Source organism: Pogona vitticeps, chromosome 4 (assembly GCF_051106095.1).
Source record: "Pogona vitticeps strain Pit_001003342236 chromosome 4, PviZW2.1, whole genome shotgun sequence".
Lineage (NCBI taxonomy): Eukaryota > Metazoa > Chordata > Lepidosauria > Squamata > Agamidae > Pogona > Pogona vitticeps.
The window spans coordinates 127,577,466-127,600,351 of record NC_135786.1 but is presented as its reverse complement, the minus strand read 5'-3'; the positions used below and the strand labels follow the sequence as shown (position 1 = coordinate 127,600,351).

Here is a 22,886-nt window from a genome sequence, read left to right as displayed (position 1 = left end):
GAACATCCTTTTTTAAGAAAATGAAAATCAATTACTCATCCCTTTGATGGGCTTCAGTTTGCTTATAAAGAAAATAGATCAACCGAGGATGCGATCAATACTGTGCTTTATATGGCTTTATCCCACTTGGAAACACAAGGGAATTATGTAAGAATGCTGTTCGCGGACTTTAGCTCTGCTTTTAACACCATTATACCCCACAGATTAATAGACAAACTTAAAGATCTTGATTTTCCAGATTCTATCTGTCTGTGGATTTTGGATTTTTTAACAAATCGTCCACAAAGGGTTAAACTGAATGACTACATCTCTACTGACAAGATACTCAGCACTGGCACTCCACAAGGCTGTATCCTTAGTCCACTACTGTTCTCCATTTATTCATCGGATTGCACCAATAACCATCCCAGTAATAGGATTATCAAATTTGCAGACGATACTACACTAGTAGGACTTATCTCTGGGGATGATGAGTCTGCGTATCGGGACAAGGTATTACAGCTATCCCGCTGGTGCAAAAAAAACAATCTTTTATTTAACATCCAAAAAACCAAGGAATTCATAGTGGACTATAGGAAAAAAAGAGCAGACATTCAGCCACTGTATATAGATGGAGTTTGTGTGGAACAGGTGGTTGAATGTAAGTTTCTTGGGACTATCATAACAAATGACCTGACTTGGAGTGCAAACACCGCTGCGTTAATCAGGAAGGCACAACAACGGTTGTATTTTCTAAGGATTCTTAGAAAGCAACAATTGACTGAGAGTTTGTTAATCACCTTCTATCGGAGTTCGATTGAGAGCATATTATCCTACTGTCTCTGTGTATGGTTCACGAGCTGCACAGTGGCAGAGAAAAAGGCAATTCAAAGGGTGATTAAGACGGCCCAAAACATCGTTGGCTGTTCACTCCCCTCTTTGGAAGAATTGTATAAGAACAGATGTAAGAGGAAGATATCTAACATACTGAAAGACTCCTCTCATCCGGGATATCAGCTCTTTAAACTATTACCATCAGGAAGGAGATTCAGGGTATTGAAAGCAAGGACAAGCAGATTCAAGAACAGTTTTTACCCAAGTGCAGTATTGAGTTTAAATGTGGGGCCATAGGTTTTTGGTGGATTTTAATTGCTGAGAGAAAACGGGGTATCTATATTTGGATGGTGAAAGTTGTGTATATTTTAACTTTTTTTTGTAGTGTTGTCCAGTTTTACCTTGGGGAAGAGCACCTCATTTCGTTGCACCCACTTGTGAGCGCAATGACAAATAAATTTCTTATGTCTTATGTCTTATGTCTTAAAAGGATTTCTTCTTTCCTAAGCAAATGAGAGCTTTTTGGATTAGAGAAATAGAGTAGCCAAAGTCTTTTTGCTAGTCTCAACTAGAATAGATAAACTGACTCAGTGGGATTTATACTGTATATCCATTTAATTAATTGTTAAATGTACATATAAATCCCGTTGAGTCAGTGTAGATACTGTAGTAGGGACTAGCGATAGGATAGTGGCAGCTGAGATAGCTAACTAAGGTGGGAATGCAGGGAGCCAAAGCTGCCTCATTCGTCCTAGGAACAAAGCCAAGATCTGTCCTATGTAAGAAAGAGTCAAGAGAGGATGTGTGAAGGGGGACGTAACATCAGTGTCTTTAAAAATATCAGTCTAGGTGGAGGAAAGTTCACTGTCTGTCAGAGCAGGTAAAAGACAGTATAGGAAAGTCAGTAGCTCACGCTCTCTCTCTCTCCCTCTCCCCCTGCCTCCTATTCTCTTCTTTATGCATGTGTCTTCAGTTTCATTCCATTACCTCCAGCTCTAAGCACTAGCTGAGCCCAGATCAGGACTCTTCAGCTAGTTGGTGCATGCAATACCAGCTGAGAGCACCCAACTTTGCCTCTCTTTCTCCTTTCCCACGCAGGGAATAGATCAGAAGAAAACAAGAATTTTATGCAAGATTTGCATTTGTTGGCCAAGCCGTAACTGAGGTGACTCTCTGCCAGTTGCAAGCGTCAGCTTAGAGTTGCTGGTTTTGTGTTCATCTCTCTCTCTCTCTCCCATTTGGGCGATTTCGCATCCTAGAATCCCCAGATTATCTTTAGTCCTTTAGAGATCAATGATAAAGTCTCTCTCACTCAACTATGCAAAAGATTTCAATATACAAGCATCACCAAACGTTCTTTTGTTTCCTTTTTAAACAAAGGAGAAAGTTCCCCCACCGGTTGGAAAGGAGAGTGTACAGGTTATTTAGCATTTTATTGTTTGTGTACCTTCTGGAAACTAATTGCAGGACTGGGAAATGTTTCATAAAAAATAGCCCTGAGAGTATCTGTAAACAGAAACGAGCAGTAGAAAGCATCTCACCATTTCAGAATGTTGGTTTTCTAATTTTGCTTATAAATTATGGCTTTAAATTCTCAGCTTTTTTTCTTACCCCACCTTCTTTCTTTGTAGCTACCACAGATGTTGAAAGCATGCTTTATGTTCCATACCAGACCTTATGTTCCATAATCAACAGCATGGCTTTTGGAGAAGGTGAAGCCCAGCAGCTGATTGAAATCCTAACTGAGAAAGCAGGAGGGGCTCAGGATCCATGGCTTATGGTATGAGCATCTTTTGATACTCAGAGCTCTGCTGTAAATTTATGGTTTCCTATTCACATAAATATGTCATAGTTTAATGCAATTGTGAAATGACAATGTAAGAGTGGAGACTTGGTTACTATGAGGCAGGTAATATATTTACATCCGGCAGTAGAATTGGGGTTCTTTTAAGAGACGGTAAGGTAGTGGAGTGAACCTGTATTTGGGTACCCACTTCAATTTGTACTCATGTGACTGAATATTCTTCTCTTCAAACCTGTCCTCTGACCTCCAGCTCTTGATATTTTAAATAATCCATAAGGCTTCCTTGCACCATGCAACATAAGAAAACAACAGCCTATGTTTCAAAATAGAACTTGGTCTTCAAACAACTTCCATTCTCTCTCTTTCTCTCTCCTCTCTCTCTCTCTCTCTCTCTCTCTCCCTCGTAGTTCTCATTATCTATACGCCCTTGGAGGGTCCCGTGGGCAGACGACAGCCCCTGGACCCACCAGTGTTGCCTCATTGTTGTTGTTACATGCCGTCAAGTTGCCTCTGATTTATAGTGACTTATGAATGAGCAATCTCCAAATGTCCTGATCTCAGCAGCCATCATCACATCTTGTAAACGCAAGCCTCTAGCTTCCTTTAGGGAATCAGTCCATCTCAGATTTAGTCTTCCACTTTTCAGCTGCCTTCCAGCATTATTGTCTGTTCCAGTGACTCTTGCCTTCTCATGATGTGCTCAAAGTGGGACAACCTCACTTTCAACATTTAGTGATCAGAAGTAGGTTGCACATGAAGTTCCTTGATGCCCAGTGCATTTATGTGAGGAAGTGATAGGGTTATCGTAGTATGTTGTGAACCGCCCAGAATAGTGCATTACACTAATGGGACAGTATATAAATTAAATTAAATTAATAACTTGAGTGTTCTTCCCACAACTTTGATTCAGTCCCAACACTAATTGTGCAGTGACGGAGGGGATATTAACTAGTTCTTTGGGAAATGCCCTCTGTGGAGCCAAATGGGTAGTGAGACTATGATTCCCAAGAAGCACTGTGACAGTTCTTTTTTTATATAATAACTATAGAAAGCAAAGGCTATTAGCCCTGAAGGTGGGCCCTTCACCAGATTAGTGATGTATAGGTACCTGTAGGTGGCTGCAAGTGTGAATTTTTTGGTGTATCCAGACTGTGATATAGCAAGTGAAGGGTGCTCATGAATGTTTTATCATGCTGCTCCCAGGCAGTTTGTGAGTGTTTCACTAATCTGTTGCCTATTAGTAGAAATAGCTAGGTTAGGGTCTGTGGTATTTACCAACCCAAAGCATGCCTGTATGTTGGGGTATATACCTCCTATGTGCCTCCTATGTGTAAGGTTGCTTATGAGCTGTGAAACAGGAAGAATTATTCACCAATATGGTTTGTGAATGGTGTCCTGAGAAAGAGTGCCTGTAGACATTCTGCAAACAGAATTATTAGCCGTGTGTTCTTTGTGTTTGTTCTGAAGGCTAGCTACTCTTTTCAAGCGCCTCTTCTTTGTGCACATTGCCCTTTCTCCAGTTACCAAAATTCTTGTGTGCTGTAAGCCTGTATGCCACCGGGCCAGAGTGAGGTAGGCGTGTGCCACAGGATTTCCAGCCTCAGAACAGTAAGCAAATAAGGAAATACATCAGTCCTTTGAGAGGTAGAGGTCTGGCGGTTGATTATCATTATGATAGCTTAGTGACCACATCAGAAATGCACCTTTTCTTCTTCTGGAACTGATCCTAAACAAATATGCGACAAGTTCTGCCGCTGCTGGAAAGGACATGAGGAATGTTAAATCCCTTATGGTGCCTTGGAAAGACCTGCAATATGATTGTCCTTGTAAAAGATGCCAGAATCCTGCCTCTTAGAATTCTAAATCTGCATAGGCTGGAATTAGTATACTAAACCATTGATTGGTTGTACATATAAACCTTTTTCCTGTTCTCAAATACATATTTGAACACATATCTTTGTGTTAGAAACACAACAGAGAGATTAGTGGGATGTGAAAGACTAATGATTCTTGATTTTGCCAGACTCAGTTCAGAGACAGGGAAATAGGGGCCAATCGGGTCCCTCCTTCCTCCTAAAGCTGGGGAAGAGGAGGTACTTTTATCCCCCCCCCTTCTGCCCCCAATTCTGGGACATGTTCAGAGTGTTTCCAGGTCCAGGAGCATATGCAGAGTTACCCCCATGCTTGTGGGAGCTGAAACACACATGTACACACACACACAAGCGGATTTCTCTCAGCTTGAGAAATTGCAAAGGGTGGAGAAAATGGCTTTGTGTGTGTGTGTGTGTCTGCAAATCCATTTTCTCCACTCTTTGCATTTCTCAAGCTGAGAGAAATCCATGCCTTCTTTTTTTCCTGGTTTTTATAAAATGTTTCAAATCTGTCACACTACTTTTTAAACTTTTTATTTCACTTTATTATTCTTTTATTAAAATAAAAAAATCAGTAAATAAAACAAGGGGGATTGGTCTCCATTAGAGGAAGGAATAGATTGTCTCCATTGATCCTGGGAGCCCAGGAAGTGTATATGTAAATTTGTTTTTTAAAAACATTTTTAAAACAAGAAAACACAGTGGTCAGTGGATTCTGAGTTTTGTAGTAAAAAAAAAATGTAACTTTCCCAGTCTTGACCTTTCAAGACCGAGTAGGTTGAATGGTTATGGTATTGCCCCATGATCATAGAGCTATTCTCCCCAATACCTAATTCCAAAAGTGACATGCCCCCACTCCAGGCACAGAGCCTCCCCAATACGTCCTCCTTTGTCCTCCTTTTTGGCTTTCTATGTCCTCCTCTTCATACACATGTGTCTGGCAACCCTAGTCTTGGCAGGCTGCAGCAGGATTTGGCGTAACTCAGGGCAGAAGGAAGTCAGCACCTTGGACAGATCACTGTGGAAAAAAATGGCTGGTTGATGTTTCTCATTCAGGAAGGCTAGAGAAGGTACCAAATGTATTTGTTGTTGTGCAAGCTTTTTTGGAGTGATGCCCCTTTGATTAGATGCATTGTTATCCTCAGCTGCTGTGCACTCACACACTCTTTGTCTTTTGCATTCTGTGGTGCTCTGGGCAAGGCAATGGAAACCCTTGAGCCATGCTCTGGCTTCTTGCCATGCCTTGTTTCATTGAACTTCCAGTGACCACATCAGCTCCCAATGTATATATGTAACAATGGAGATGAGATAGAAGAGGCTTTTTTCTAGAGATGTACTCCGTTCATAGCAGCTTTACGCAGTATGTGTCAACAAACTGGCAAGAGCTGCTTCAGAGTGGAGAAAAGTTAGCTCTAATGACCATTGAAGTCTTAAGTCTTTCTTTAACAGATTTTATCTGTAACAGATATACCCTCATGCATGCACAGGTATTTTATTTTTCTCATTTGTGGGTGGGCTAATATATCAACATTGTATTCCATGAACCAGTATAGTAATTCTAATAAGCCTAACATTAAGGAGAGATGAAGATTTGGGAAAATTGTATTTGCCAAATAAAGGGGAAATGGAAAAGAAATAGAGCATGGGTGCTTATAATTATCTGGCTTCAAAGTGAGGGACCCAGATGATTTTACTACCTTGTTAGTTAGGGGGGAATGGTGTGTGCACAGTGTAAGCTCCCAGCTTTTGCTTCCAAATCAAAATTGGAAAAATGGCAAAAGGCATCAATCACTAAGAGTAACTAGGGACTGCGAGTCCACAAACAACCACTTAATGTTACATCTGAAGATGGTTCTGACAAATCTTGTACTGTATTCACAGTGGTAATGGGGAGGCCAAACAGAGGGACCTCATTATTCAGTACCTGGAGTCAAGAAAATTTACTTGCAAAATTGAATTTGTTTATGGAAAGTTGGAGTGTTAAAATGGGGGGTCTAACAAGAACAGCCTGTGATTATACTTTCTCTGCTTTTAAGACTGTCATCCATCTTGAAATCCTGTACTGTAGTATCTGTATCCATGGGACTTACACCAGATATTTCTTTAAACTTAATATATTTCCTAAAATCCCTGGGCATGCATAACTATGGTTAGCTTTCCCTTTCCTTAGTGTCATTAATATAAAAGTGAAGTGCTCACTTCCTTACTTTCTCTTCATGAACAGCTTGTCCTTTTCAGTAAGGAACATATCTAGTTTAGCGGCTGCTTTTCTATCTTCTGAAGATGAAACTGTCCACAAGGCATATCAGGAATTCACTATACTTTTCATTCTTAGAAAGGTTTGGCTCTCAACAGATATTAGGAACATGGCAGTTTTCCATTGCTAGTATGACTGTTTTCTTTTTAAAAAATGTCAAAATGATCCAAGAATGCAATCTATAACAGATAGTGGTCTTCCCATTATTTTCTTTCAGCTCCACCTAAATTAGTCAACTGACCACCATTGTTTATATTCGTAATTTTTCTCAGTCTTTAACTATAATGTTTCTCCTTCTCCCTTCCTGTTTGATCTGTTTCTTTTGAGTAAGTTATTTGGCACAACCTTCAATCTAGTCATTAGTTTTGTTCTACTGAGTATCAGCAGTACCTATTTAGTCATGTTGGCCTTTCTACTCTGTAGATTGGGACAGAGAAGTCAGACGTCATTTCCACTGCTCCCTGCTGCCTTTTCCTTTGGACTGAGCTGGTTGGGGAAAATCCCTGTTGCCATTTTGGTTTTACTCACACATCTGTCCACAGTGTGAGTAAGTGGAGGGGAAAAGTGGAGGGGGAAAGCAGGAATCATCAAAGCACTTTGATTCCTGCTTTCCCCCTCCATTTTCTTTGCAAGAAAAATTGCAAAAAAAAAAATTCTTGGAAGAAAATGGATGGGGAAAGCAGGAATCACAAAAGAGCTTTGATTCCTGCTTTCCCCCATCCACTTTCTTGTGAGGTAAGTGCTTTCCCCCTCCACTTTCTTCAGAAGAAAGTCGAGGGGGAAAGCAGGACTCAAAGCACTTTGATCCCTGCCTTCTCCCTCCACTTTCTTGCGAAGAAAGAAATTTTGGGTTAGAAAACTGGGGGGTCTTATACATGGGGGCATCTTATACACGAAAAATGTGATAACTGTTTTTAAAAAATGAATTTAGGAGTTTGCATGTAATGTAAGACTACAGAAAAAAGAAAGAAAATGATTGTGTTAATTGGGGAGCTAATAGGGACTATGGTTTCTATCAAAGATGAGAAAATTTGTAGAAAACAATTAACAGTTCAGTTAGGGAACCCAGAACTCTAATTCAATTAGGTTTCTGTTGGAGGGGGCACATTTTTTAACAAGTAGGTTGATACTAAATTGATATTAAGTTTAGATTGTGTGAAATACATTAAATTTCAATTCTTTAAAAAACCTCTGGTTTATGAATGTGGGATACAGTGGTACCTTGACTTATGAACTTAATCTGTTTTTGAACGGTGTTCGTACATTGAAAAGTTCATAAGTCGAAGTACCATTTTCCATTGAAATGCATGGGAATGGAATTAATCCATTCCAGTATTTCAAAAAATTACCTTCAGAGGTCTCAAAGAGCTTTCCCCCTGACATCGGAGGAAGCCCTTTGAAAGCTCTGAAGGCAAAAAGGCAGGGAGAAAGGGCGGGAAATTCAAATTTCCAGCCCTTTCTCCCTTCCTTTTTGCCTTCAGAGGTCTCAAATGGCTTCCTTCGATGTTGGAGAAAAGCCCTTTGAGACCTCCGAAGGTGCCGATCACAGTGGTGGGGACCCCCAGGGAGGTCTCCCAGGGCTTGCCTGCCGCCATGGGAGACCTCCCTGGGGGTCCCTGCCACAGCGATCGGCACCTTCGGAGCTCCCAAAGGGCTTCCTCCGATGTCGGGTGGAAAGCCCTTTGAGCTCTGAAGGCGAAAAGGCAGGGAGAAAGGGCTGGAAATTTGAATTTCTTGCCCTTTCTCCCTGCCTTTTTGCCTTCGGAGCTCTCAAAGGGCTTCCTCCAATGTTGGGGGGAAAGCCCTTTGAGACATCCAAAGGCGACAAATGGCTCAATTTGCAAAAAAATGGCATTGACTTGCGAGCCGTTCGTAAATCGAAAAGTTCATATGTAGGAATGTTCGTGAGTCAAGGGTTGACTGTAATGTGCTTCTGTACCCACAATTCAAAATGGCAGGAAATGGCCAGATGTTGCTGCACAATATTGTTCCTGCATTGCCAGCAGGAAAAAGGATGCCAAGCTTTACATAGCAAAAGACATCCTGAATGTTGATGACACCCATGGCAATGGTCAAGATGGTCTACATCAGCGGTCCCCAACCTTTTCTGAACCACAGACTGGTTTAGCGTGCGGGTGGGGGGCGTCATCTGTGGGGGGGGACCTGTGTGTGCATGGGGGCCGGGACATCCATGTGTTCATATGGGGGTGCTGTGTGGGTATCCATGTGGGCGTGAGCAGGGCATGTGTGTGTCTGTGTGTGTATGCGGGGGCGTGCATGCAGGGGGTGTGGAGAGCGGGAGATCTGTCTCTGTGGCCAGGTCCTTCCAAGGCCACAACCCAGAAACGGGTCTACAGGATACCCTGTTCTGCTCACTATCATTCAGAAAGTGAGACCAAGCAAGGGAAAATCCCAGAAGCTGACTCCATTTTTCACCAGTTACCAGTTTTCACCCAAACACAAAGCAATTGTACCTGCTGTTTTTCAACAAGTGTGAATGGTAGTGAACTTAGAATAGCTCTTAAAATAATAGAATACTTGCTGGAAATCTGTCTCTTTAAGTGTCTTAAGCCAAAGTTTCAGGTATCATTTGTAGAACGTGAAAGGTAGAGTGGTATCCAAAGCTTGTGCACAGTTATTAAAATATTTGAACAATAAAATGATAATGTAAGCACATCCTCCTCTAAATCCTTAATTTGGTAAAATAGTAGTGGATGTAGCTTGGGGCTTTTAGTAATAAGTGTTATGATACCAAGCAATAATATTAAATAAGCATTCTTTGATCAGAGAGCTGATCAGCAAATGAAATAAAAAAGGAGCACAGTAATTCCGAAACACTGAATTCAGCACTGAATCATTACTGAATCTATTTCCAACCATCCATTTTTGTTTTAGGCAACTCAGAAAAGTGACCCTCTTGCGGTGCTGAAACGACAGCTAGAAGAAAAAGAGAAACAGCTTGCAATGGAGCAGGAAAATGCATCTGTTGCAAAAGCTAAACTGAGGGAACTTACAAAGGTACCTTTGTATCCTTTAATGTGGAACTTGGAATACTCAGAGCCAGCATTTTGAGACTTGTTACCCAGAGATAAACTGCTTGTCTCTGTGTTGTATGTGTTCAGTATTTCTGCTATTTCGTACGGCACCTGCTAGACATGGGAACACTCTTTTGGTTCCTCTAACAATACATTGCCTCTGTATCACATTAGGTTTGTCATGGAGGTCTGCAGGACAGCCTTTTTTGATGTAGCATATTTTTATTCTTTTCTAATCTTCCAACATTTTCAGCTGCTTCTCGTGGGCATAGTGTCGTTGTCTAAGGACTCTCTTCTCCAGGTGGTAGACATTTTGTCCACTTAGCTCCCACCTGGATCCCTTTTACTTGGAGCTGGTGCCCTGTGTGCCCTTTGGGGATGGGTGCAGCCATTGGGGATGAGGAGCAGGACTCAGCATGGGCCACTGCCGCCGCCTCGTAGCTGTGCTGTTTAGAGTTTAAAGATGAGATGGGAACACTTTTGTTGGAGGAGTTTTTGGTTAATTCCTTTTTAGTTAGCAGAGTGTAATATACCAAACAAACAAACAAAACAGCTGCAGCACACAAGGGAAAGATGGAGAACAGTTAAAAGTCCCAGTTTCCACCCAGCCCATTTGCTCTCATAATGACTAGCCCTTTGTATGTAAAAATCACTCTATAAGTAGCCTAAGTAGAAAAGAAAAGCATATGTACTTATAATTGTGGAACCTCAGTTACAATCAGAAGACTAAAAGGGTTTTAAAAATGGATGGACTCTCTCTCATGTGGAAGAGAGTTCCTCCATAGCATGGTCCAGAGGTCAGGAAGGAAGAACTAACATGTCTGTTCTGGTCAAAAGTCAGAGAAGAAGAGAAAAAACAAACAAAAAAACAGAAGCAAACAAACAGGAAGAGGCAGTGTGGAGTTGCCTCAGGCCTGGGAAAAAGGACTCTGCTAATTGATTACTGGCAAGGCATAATTAGGCTAGGCTGGGAAGCCCCCTTCCCACTGAGATCCAGTGTCAGATTGCATGCCAAATTGTTATTTTCTCCAACAGCTTTTGAGGGCAGGGAGCCAGATTCCCAGCGTCCCTCAAAATCAGATGATAAGTGTGGGACAAGGGTGTTACATAATCAATGTGACAAACCCAGACCCACTGGGATCTGCCACACTTTCACTAAGCTGCCACCAACCATTCCCTGTAAGAAGTCACACAGACCAGGGATGGATTTTTGAACAATAAAAAGAATAAGGTTTATTTAAATACACACAGGGAAAAATAAAACAATCAGGTGAATAGGATAAAGTAACGTGGCTTAGTTTCACTCATACATACATACAGTTTGGTTCACACAGAACCTTAACCTAAAGCACAGACCCTGAACCTATCAGTTCTGGCTAACCAACAGACACCTGAACCTATCAGGTTGGTACTCTGACACACAGTAGTACCCTGTCTGACACACAGACTCCCACAACAGCTTCTTCTTCCCAGCTGCTGCTTCGTCACAACCCAGTGTCTCCCAGCATCTCTTAGTGTGTTCTCACCACACAGGCATCACATATTTATACAGTACAGCCCCTCCTCCTGATGTCCCGCCTTCCACTCCCCATAGGATGGAACTTTCCCTCCAAACCCATGACAGACAGGTAACATCAGTGCTGTATGTAACACCTCCCCTCTTTATAAGTTGTTTTGTAGGGGGAAAGCTAAGGTGCTTTTCACCAAAAAACAACCTGTATAAAACACACAACAACAGTTATACATACCATATTATACTTACTCATACTTACATTCTAAGTTAAACCATAGCAAATATGCATTTAAACATTTACCATATACATTACATCAATTTACCTTTATTCTTACAAACCAAATTCAAAACCAGGTACATTTAACTTTTGTCATCATTATATACACATATAGTCCATGTTCTTTCGCCGTCTTCATTCTTCAGGTCTTCTTGATAAGGCGTCAGCAACACAGTTCACTGACCCTCTGACCACCTTCACTTCAAAGTCATAGTCCTGTAGGTTTAAAGCCCACCTCATAAGTTTGCTATTGTGGGTTTTCATTGTCTTTAACCATTGCAATGGTGAATGGTCAGTACACAGAATAAAATGTCTTCCCCAGATGTAAGGCTTGGCCTTCTGGATCGCGTAGACTATGGCCAAACACTCCTTCTCCACGGTTGCCAAATGTCTCTCACCTTTTTGAAGTTTCCTACTCAGGTAGGACACTGGATGTTGGTCACCATTCTCATCCTCCTGGCACAGAACTGCTCCTACGCCGCTGTTAGACGCATCGGTGTAGATGATGAACTCCCGGTCGAAGTCTGGAGCCCGCAGCACAGGATAGTTCATTAACGCCTCCTTCAACCTCTGGAACGCCTCCTCACAGTCGCTGGTCCACGGGATGCGGTCATCAGCCTTCTTCCTCGTCAGATCGGTCAGCGGAGCCGCAATCTCGCTAAACCTCGGGATGAACTTTCTGTAGTAGCCCACCAACCCAAGAAATGATTTGACTTTTCTCTTGGTGTTGGGTCTAGGCCAATCACGAACAGCTTCTATTTTGGCCTCCAGGGGTTTTATCACTCCTCCCCCTACCATGTGACCCAAGTATTTTATTTCTGGGCTACCCAGCTGACACTTGCTGGCCTTTACTGTTAGCCCTGCTGCACTTAACCTCTGCAGCACTAACTCCAGGTGTATCAGGTGATCTTCCCAGGTATTACTGAAGATCCCTATGTCGTCAATGTAGGCCACTGTAAAGTCACTGAGCCCTGCCAAGGTCTGGTCCATCAGCCTTTGGAATGTGGCTGGTGCATTTCTGAGACCAAAGCTCAGGACTCGAAACTCATAAAGACCAAAAGGGCTGCAAAAGGCAGTCTTTTCTTGATCCCTGGGATCAATTCTTAATTGCCAATATCCCTTTACCAGGTCCAATGATGAGATGAACCGACAACCCCCTATGGTTTCAATCAGGTTGTCTAGCCTGGGCATTGGGTAGGCATCAGGAGTGGTTACACGGTTTAATTTCCTGTAATCAACACAAAACCTAATGCTCCCATCAGGCTTGTCCACAAGGACTATCGGAGAGGACCAAGGACTAGAAGAGGGGACGATTATGTTCTCCCTCAGCATCTCGTCCAGCTCCTTCCGCACCTTGTCCCTATAGGGTCCCGTTACTCGGTATGGGGATACTGCCTGCGGGGGTGCATCCCCTGTGTGGATCCGATGCATCACTCCCTTCACTATCCCCGGCTTGTTGGAAAACACCTCTTGATATTTCCTAAGCAGCATTTTTAGTTCTTGCTGCTTGTCTTGGGTGAGTGCAGGACTGATCTTTACCTCCTCTGGGTTGTATTTTACTTCCCCTCTACCCTCCCAGAAGGGTAATTCAGCTTCCTCACTCTCAGCTGCTTTTATCGCGAACAAAACCCTCTGTTCCCCTCTGTAGTAGGGTTTTAGGGCATTCACATGAACCACCCTCCTTGCTTGGTTCTCCTCCTGCTCTATTAGGTAGTTCAGGTCTGACATCTTGGAAATGACCCTATATGGTCCTGCCCATTTGAGCTGCAGTTTATTCTCTCTGCAGGGCCTAAGCCAAAGCACTTCCTCCCCTGGGTCAAAGTGCCTCTCTCTAGCTTTGTGGTCATACCATGTTTTCTGTCTGACCTTCTGAGCTTGCAGGTTTTCTGCTGCCAGCTCTAGATTTCTCCTTAGGTCATTCATCAGGGTGTCTATGTATGTCACAACGTCTTGTGGGTCATCCTGGGTGATCTGCTCCCAATTTTGTTTGATCAAATCAAGGTGCCCTTTCACCCCTAAGTGTGCAGCAAACATGTCAGAGTGACCCCTTTGTAAGATCATGGGGCGATACTTTTCAGGTACCACCAGCTGACTTCTGATCCCATCTCCCCCTTTTGAGATATTCCTCAGGGTTTCTCTATATAAAATCCCCTTTTTCTCCAGAAATCTCACTGGGGTTTCAGGTGTTAGCTGGGCGTCAGTCACCTGTTCAAAACACTTTTGGAGAGTGGCGTCTGCCTTTTGCTCCTGTCCAAATCTGCTGTCTGTGGTTAAGGTTTCCACCACAGCTTCTGAACTCCCCTCTGCTTCCGTCTCTGGCTCATCATTACCCCCCTGAACTGTCCCTGTGGTGGCTTGTGAGCGTGTAATCACTAGCACCCGTTTCACATGTTCAGCCAGGTCATTTCCCACGAGCACGGCTGCTGGCAGAGTCGATGAAATCGCTAGCCGCCAAGCTCCCCTCCAGCCTTGAAAGTGGACAGGTACCTCTGCTACTGGCAGAGAGATTACCTGCCCCTCAATCCCTGCCACCTTCATGCTCTCATTTGGGATTATAAACTCCCGAGGAATAATATCTGGATGGCACAGGGTTACCTGGGAACAAGTGTCCCGCAGCCCCCTATACTGACGGTCAAGTATTCCTACGTCCACCCCTGCTGTCTCAAACAACTGAGAATCTGTTTTCACCAGCAAGCAGCGTTTTACCTCTATAAGAGGACCATTTTCCTCAGCCTGCTCAGCATAGGTAGCTGTTCCAGACTGAGTAGCCATGGCAACAGGCTCCCTCTGTGGCACTGAGCCTTGCTCTTTCTGGACACAGAACACAGCTTTTGGCTTGGTCCCACTAGAATCCTGAGGCACCATTCCTTTTAGCTGCTTCAATTTCTCACACTCTGAGATTAGATGACCCTTTCCCTGACAGAAATAGCATTTTCTGGTGTATTTTGATTCTCTCTCATCTTGTTTTGGTTTTCCCTCCAAAATCTGAGGTCTTAGTTTCATGTCTGAGGGCTTCCCTTCACCATGGGCCCCTCCCCCTTGCTGGCTTTTCCCTGGTCCCTGAGAGTACTTGCTGTAGGTTTCTTTGGGTTTACCTACAGATTTCCCCTCACCCAAGGGCTTTCTTATTTGGGAAATAAAATCTGCGATCTCTGCGGCTGCTGCCACAGATTTCGGTTTCCTTTCCCTCACCTGGAATTTCAATTCCCCATGCAGGACTGAATAGAACTGTTCCAGGGCTATCAAGTCTTTAAGCTGTTCATAGGTCTCTGTCCCCTCCTGCGATAGCCATTTCTCAAGCAGCCTCACCAATTGGGCCCCCACTTGGGTAAAAGTCTGCTCTGGCTTCTTGGTGAGGGACCTGAATCTTTGTCTCAGCTGCTCTGCATTTATCCCATGTCTGGCAAACACCAGTTTTTTAAACTCTGCAAAATCTTTCATCAGTTCCTCAGGCATCTCGGCATAGACCTCAGCCAGGCTACCACTGATTAAAGATCGCATGATGGTCATCTTCTCAGTTTCCCTCACTGAGAAGTCCACAAACGCTCTTTCCACTAGGGAAAAGAACACCTCAGGACAATCTCCCTTGTGGTACACAGGGAATTTCTTCAGGTCAGCCTTAGACAATTGGCCTCCCTCAGAATCCCTATTATTATTATTGTTCTGGTTCATCAGTTCCAGTTTTCTTAATTCAAACGCCATTCTCTCTCTCTCCAATCTTTCCTCCCTCTCCATTCTCTCTCTCTCTAATTCAAATTGCCTTTGTTTCTCTCTTTCCCTTTCCTCCATTTCAATTTGTCTTTCCCTTTCCTCCCTTCTTTCTCTCTCTAATCTTTCCTCCACTTCAAATTGCCTCATCCTCAGTTCATGCTGTTGGGCTAGGAGCAATTTTCTAAGTTCTGGGTTCTGCTCTCCTGTGCTGTCACCCTGCACTGAGCCACATTCATCCTCAGAACCTTGTTCAATCTGGGGGTCTTTCACTTCACTCATTTCGGCCATCTGGCTTCGAGTCAAGGGCATAATCCCCCCTCAGAACAGGCTGCTTTAAAAAGTCAAGCCTCAAAATAAAACGACCACTTTTTTCCTTCTTGCCTCAGAACCAGCTTTCCCTAGAGATTGCTGCTGTTCTTCAGCACTAAATTTGCAACAGTATCGAGTCAGAGCCTACCCCCCTCTGCTGGGCCTCTCAGCTGGCAAGCTAGATCACTGTTACTACGCAGTTTTGCCTCAGCTTTTTCCCGCCAAAACTAGGCTGCCTCAGAGCACCTTAATCTAAGTCTCCCCAGTTGGCACGTTCTTCTACTAGCGCACCTCCCCGTGAGGTACACCTAGAAGATTACCTACGCGCCTCAGACTGTCCCTGACTAGACCCCCCTTGCTCTGGGCACACTTGCCAAGGCTTTGCTGGACCACTGGACAACTGGACCAGTCGTATCCCACACGCTGGACACCAATCAATGTGACAAACCCAGACCCACTGGGATCTGCCACACTTTCACTAAGCTGCCACCAACCATTCCCTGTAAGAAGTCACACAGACCAGGGATGGATTTTTGAACAATAAAAAGAATAAGGTTTATTTAAATACACACAGGGAAAAATAAAACAATCAGGTGAATAGGATAAAGTAACGTGGCTTAGTTTCACTCATACATACATACAGTTTGGTTCACACAGAACCTTAACCTAAAGCACAGACCCTGAACCTATCAGTTCTGGCTAACCAACAGACACCTGAACCTATCAGGTTGGTACTCTGACACACAGTAGTACCCTGTCTGACACACAGACTCCCACAACAGCTTCTTCTTCCCAGCTGCTGCTTCGTCACAACCCAGTGTCTCCCAGCATCTCTTAGTGTGTTCTCACCACACAGGCATCACATATTTATACAGTACAGCCCCTCCTCCTGATGTCCCGCCTTCCACTCCCCATAGGATGGAACTTTCCCTCCAAACCCATGACAGACAGGTAACATCAGTGCTGTATGTAACAGTCTGTCATGGGTTTGGAGGGAAAGTTCCATCCTATGGGGAGTGGAAGGCGGGACATCAGGAGGAGGGGCTGTACTGTATAAATATGTGATGCCTGTGTGGTGAAGGACACACACTAAGGGGGATGCTGAGAGACACTGGGATGTGACGAAGCAGCAGCTGGGAAGAAGAAGCTGTTGTGGAAGTCTGTGTGTCAGACAGGGTACTACTGTGTGTCAGAGTACCAACCTGATAGGTTCAGGTGTCTGTTGGTTAGCCAGAACTGATAGGTTCAGGGTCTGTGCTTTAAGTTAAGGTTCTGGGTGAACCAAACTGTATGTATGTCTGAGTGAATCTAAGCCACGTTACTTTATCGTATTCACCTGATTGTTTTATTTTTCCCTGTGTGTATTTAAATAAACCTTATTCCTTTTATTGTTCAAAAATCCATCCCTGGTCTGTGTGACTTCTTAAAGGGAATGGTTGGTGGCAGCTTAGTGTAACTGTGTGACATATCCCAGTAGGTCTGGGTTTGTCACATTGATTGGTGGCAGCGGTGGGATACGACTGGTCCAGTTGTCCAGCGGTCCAGCAAAGCCTTGGCAAGTGTGCCCAGAGCAAGGGGGGTCTAGTCAGGGACAGTCTGAGGCGCGTAGGTAATCTTCTAGGTGTACCTCACGGGGAGGTGCGCTAGTAGAAGAACGTGCCAACTGGGGAGACTTAGATTAAGGTGCTCTGAGGCAGCCTAGTTTTGGCGGGAAAAAGCTGAGGCAAAACTGCGTAGCAACAGTGATCTAGCTTGCCAGCTGAGAGGCCCAGCAGAGGGGGGTAGGCTCTGACTCGATACTGTTGCAAGTTTAGTGCTGAAGAACAGCAGCAGTCTCTAGGGAGAGCTGGTTCTGAGGCAAAAGGAAAAAAGTGGTCGTTTTATTTTGAGGCTTGACTTTTTAAAGCAGCCTGTTCTGAGGGGGGATTATGCCCTTGACTCGAAGCCAGATGGCCGAAATGAGTGATGTGAAAGACCCCCAAATTGACCAAGGTTCTGAGGATGAATTTGGCTCAGTGCAGGGTGACAGCACAGGAGAGCAGAACCCAGAACTTAGAAAATTGCTCATAGCCCAACAGCATGAACTGAGGATGAGGCAATTTGAAATGGAGGAAAGGGAAAGAGAAGAAAGGGAAAGGGAGAAACAGCGGCAATTTGAATTAGAGAGAGAGAGAGAGAGAATGGAGAGGGAAGAAAGAATGGAGAGAGAGAAAATTGCTCTGGAAAAAGAAAGAATGGCGTTTGAATTAAGAAAATTGGAAATAATGAACCAGAACAATAACAACAATAGGGATTCTGAGGGAGGCCAATTGTCTAAGGCTGACCTGAAGAAATTCCCTGTGTACCACAAGGGAGATTGTCCCGAGGTGTTCTTTTCCTTAGTGGAAAGAGCGTTTGTGGACTTCTCAGTGAGGGAAACTGAGAAGATGACCATCATGCGATCTTTAATCAGTGGTAGCCTGGCTGAGGTCTATGCCGAGATGCCTGAGGAACTGATGAAAGATTTTGCAGAGTTTAAAAAACTGGTGTTTGCCAGACATGGGATAAATGCAGAGCAGCTGAGACAAAGATTCAGGTCCCTCACCAAGAAGCCAGAGCAGACGTTTACCCAAGTGGGGGCCCAATTGGTGAGGCTGCTTGAGAAATGGCTATCGCAGGAGGGAACAGAGACCTATGAGCAGCTTAAAGACTTGATAGCACTGGAACAGTTCTATTCAGTCCTGCATGGGGAATTGAAATTCCAGGTGAGGGAAAGGAAACCAAAATCTGTGGCAGCAGCCGCAGAGATCGCAGATTTTATTTCCCAAATAAGAAAGCCCTTGGGTGAGGGGAAATCTGTGGGTAAACCCAAAGAAACCTACAGCAAGTACTCTCAGGGACCAGGGAAAAGCCAGCAAGGGGGAGGGGCCCATGGTGAAGGGAAGCCCTCAGACATGAAACTAAGACCTCAGATTTTGGAGGGAAAACCAAAACAAGATGAGAGAGAATCAAAATACTCCAGAAAATGTTATTTCTGTCAGGGAAAGGGTCATCTAATCTCAGAGTGTGAGAAATTAAAGCAGCTAAAAGGAATGGTGCCTCAGGATTCTAGTGGGACCAAGCCAAAAGCTGTGTTCTGTGTCCAGAAAGAGCAAAGCTCAGTGTCACTGAGGGAGCCTGTTGCCATGGCTACTCAGTCTGGAACAGCTACCTATGCTGATCAGGCTGAGGAAAATGGTCCTCTTATAGAGGTAAAGCGCTGCTTGCTGATAAAAACAGATTCTCAGTTGTTTGAGACAGCCGGGGTGGACGTAGGAATACTTGACCGTCAGTATAGGGGGCTGCGGGACACTTGTTCCCAGGTAACCCTGTGCCATCCAGATATTATTCCTAGAGAGTTTATAATCCCAAATGAGAGCATGAAGGTGGCAGGGATTGAGGGGCAGGTAATCTCTCTGCCAGTAGCAGAGGTACCTGTCAACTTTCAAGGCTGGAGGGGAGCTTGGCGGCTAGCGATTTCATCGACTCTGCCAGCAGCCGTGCTCGTGGGAAATGACCTGGCTGAACATGTGAAACGGGTGCTAGTGATTACACGCTCACAAGCCACCACAGGGACAGTTCAGGGGGGTAATGATGAGCCAGAGACGGAAGCAGAGGGGAGTTCAGAAGCTGTGGTGGAAACCTTAACCACAGACAGCAGATTTGGACAGGAGCAAAAGGCAGACGCCACTCTCCAAAAGTGTTTTGAACAGGTGACTGACGCTCAGCTAACACCTGAAACCCCAGTGAGATTTCTGGAGAAGAAGGGGATTTTATATAGAGAGACCCTGAGGAGTATCTCAAAAGGGGGAGATGGGATCAGAAGTCAGCTGGTGGTACCTGAAAAGTATCGCCCCATGATCTTACAAAGGGGTCACTCTGACATGTCTGCTGCACACTTAGGGGTGAAAGGGCCCCTTGAGTTGATCAAACAAAATTGGGAGCAGATCACCCAGGATGACCCACAAGACGTTGTGACATACATAGACACCTTGATGAATGACCTAGGGAGAAATCTAGAGCTGGCAGCAGAAAACCTGCAAGCTCAGAAGGTCAGACAGAAAACATGGTATGACCGCAAAGCTAGAGAGAGGCACTTTGACCCAGGGGAGGAAGTGCTTTGGCTTAGGCCCTGCAGAGAGAACAAACTGCAGCTCAAATGGGCAGGACCATATAGGGTCATTTCCAAGATGTCAGACCTGAACTACCTAATAGAGCAGGAGGAGAACCAAGCAAGGAGGGTGGTTCATGTGAATGCCCTAAAACCCTACTACAGAGGGGAACAGAGGGTTTTATTCGCGATAAAAGCAGCTGAGAGTGAGGAAGCGGAATTACCCTTCTGGGAGGGTAGAGGGGAAGTAAAATACAACCCAGAGGAGGTAAAGATCAGTCCTGCACTCACCCAAGACCAGCAGCAAGAGCTAAAAATGCTGCTTAGTAAATATCAACAGGTGTTTTCCAACAAGCCGGGGATAGTGAAGGGAGTGATGCATCGGATCCACACAGGGGATGCAACCCCGCAGGCAGTATCCCCATACCGAGTAACGGGACCCTATAGGGACAAGGTGCGGAAGGAGCTGGACGAAATGCTGAGGGAGAACATAATCGTCCCCTCTTCTAGTCCTTGGTCCTCTCCGATAGTCCTTGTGGACAAGCCTGATGGGAGCATTAGGTTTTGTGTTGATTACAGGAAATTAAACCGTGTAACCACTCCTGATGCCTGCCCAATGCCCAGGCTAGACAACCTGATTGAAACCATAGGGGGTTGTCGGTTCATCTCATCATTGGACCTGGTAAAGGGATATTGGCAATTAAGAATTGATCCCAGGGATCAAGAAAAGACTGCCTTTTGCAGCCCTTTTGGTCTCTATGAGTTTCGAGTCCTGAGCTTTGGTCTCAGAAATGCACCAGCCACATTCCAAAGGCTGATGGACCAGACCTTGGCAGGGCTCAGTGACTTTACAGTGGCCTACATTGACGACATAGGGATCTTCAGTAATACCTGGGAAGATCACCTGATACACCTGGAGTTAGTGCTGCAGAGGTTAAGTGCAGCAGGGCTAACAGTAAAGGCCAGCAAGTGTCAGCTGGGTAGCCCAGAAATAAAATACTTGGGTCACATGGTAGGGGGAGGAGTGATAAAACCCCTGGAGGCCAAAATAGAAGCTGTTCGTGATTGGCCTAGACCCAACACCAAGAAAAAAGTCAAATCATTTCTTGGGCTGGTGGGCTACTACAGAAAGTTCATCCCGAGGTTTAGCGAGATTGCGGCTCCGCTGACCGATCTGACGAGGAAGAAGGCTGATGACCGCATCCCGTGGACCAGCGACTGTGAGGAGGCGTTCCAGAGGTTGAAGGAGGCGTTAATCAACTATCCAGTCCTGCGTGCTCCAGACTTCGACCGGGAGTTCATCATCTACACCGATGCGTCTAACAGCGGGGTAGGAGCAGTTCTGTGCCAGGAGGATGAGAATGGTGACCAGCATCCAGTGTCCTACCTGAGTAGGAAACTTCAAAAAGGTGAGAGACATTTGGCAACCGTGGAGAAGGAGTGTTTGGCCATAGTCTACGCGATCCAGAAGGCCAAGCCTTACATCTGGGGAAGACATTTTATTCTGTGTACTGACCATTCACCATTGCAATGGTTAAAGACAATGAAAACCCACAATAGCAAACTTATGAGGTGGGCTTTAAACCTACAGGACTATGACTTTGAAGTGAAGGTGGTCAGAGGGTCAGTGAACTGTGTTGCTGACGCCTTATCAAGAAGACCTGAAGAATGAAGACGGCGAAAGAACATGGACTATGTGTATATAATGGTGAACAAAAAGTTAAAATGTACCTGTGTTTTTTCTGAATTTGGTTGTATGAATAAAGGTAAATTGATGTAATGTATATGGTAAATGTTTAAATGCCTATTTGCTATGGTTAACTTAGAATGTAAGTATGAGTAAGTATAATATGGTATGTATAACTGTTGTTGTGTATTTTATACAGGTTGTTTTTTGGTGAAAAGCACGTTAGCTTTCCCCCTACAAAACAACTTATAAAGAGGGGAGGTGTTACATACAGCACTGGTGTTACCTGTCTGTCATGGGTTTGGAGGGAAAGTTCCATCCTATGGGGAGTGGAAGGCGGGACATCAGGAGGAGGGGCTGTACTGTATAAATATGTGATGCCTGTGTGGTGAAGGACACACACTAAGGGGGATGCTGAGAGACACTGGGATGTGACGAAGCAGCAGCTGGGAAGAAGAAGCTGTTGTGGAAGTCTGTGTGTCAGACAGGGTACTACTGTGTGTCAGAGTACCAACCTGATAGGTTCAGGTGTCTGTTGGTTAGCCAGAACTGATAGGTTCAGGGTCTGTGCTTTAAGTTAAGGTTCTGGGTGAACCAAACTGTATGTATGTCTGAGTGAATCTAAGCCACGTTACTTTATCGTATTCACCTGATTGTTTTATTTTTCCCTGTGTGTATTTAAATAAACCTTATTCCTTTTATTGTTCAAAAATCCATCCCTGGTCTGTGTGACTTCTTAAAGGGAATGGTTGGTGGCAGCTTAGTGTAACTGTGTGACATATCCCAGTAGGTCTGGGTTTGTCACAAAGGGAAGCCTGTGTATAACAGAGCCCACTGGGGAGAATGTGGGTATGCGTGCGAAATGCAGTGCCATGCAGCTGAGTCACAGAAAGCCTTGCCTTGGGTGGACATGAAGCAGATAGGGTGGACATGAAGCAGATGAAGCAGATAGCCATGGTTGAGCCATGCCTATGCAAGCATGGCAGCTCAGTCAGCACTGACTTCCCCCACCCCATATCTTCCTCCAATAAGGAGGATGAAGAGCAGGTGAACCCTGCAGAAGAAACCCTCCCCAAGACTACATTCCCTCTCTCAGAATCTGGCACCATTTTTCCAGATGAGAAAAGCTTGAGGGGGAACAGAGTTCCTGGCTGAGCGGTGAGAAATGAAAGGTGGCCTGAGAACAAGGGCTTTCTTTTCTGGAGCACTCCACAGACCGGAGGAGAGAATTCTGTAAAATAGATTAGGGCTCTCAGGCTAGAGATTCCCATCCCTATGTGAAAGAAAGAAAAGGATGACGGTACAAAAAGAGAAGGACGAGGATACTACATGAAGAATCAGAGTGGGGAAGAACTAATGATGACCTTTTTCTCGTGGCTAGAAAGGACAACTCGTTAGTCTGTCTCTTGACTGAAGAGGAAATATAAAAGTGCCAAGTTTTTCCTGTTAGGAAGCCAAAATCCTGGATGTACTTTGACCT

At 44.6% G+C, this 22,886-nt stretch overlaps 1 protein-coding gene across 2 annotated transcripts in view; it reads left to right on the top strand.

Annotated features, from left to right (window-relative positions):
* Nucleotides 1-22,886, top strand: part of RRBP1 (ribosome binding protein 1) — an 82,773-nt gene that overhangs the window by 13,943 nt on the left and 45,944 nt on the right. For both annotated transcript variants that reach the window (XM_020814588.3, XM_020814587.3), the window contains exons 3-4: nt 2,445-2,593; nt 9,641-9,763. In XM_020814588.3, coding sequence (XP_020670247.3) covers nt 2,445-2,593; nt 9,641-9,763 — 272 coding nt within the window. The remainder of the gene's footprint in view (nt 1-2,444; nt 2,594-9,640; nt 9,764-22,886) is intronic.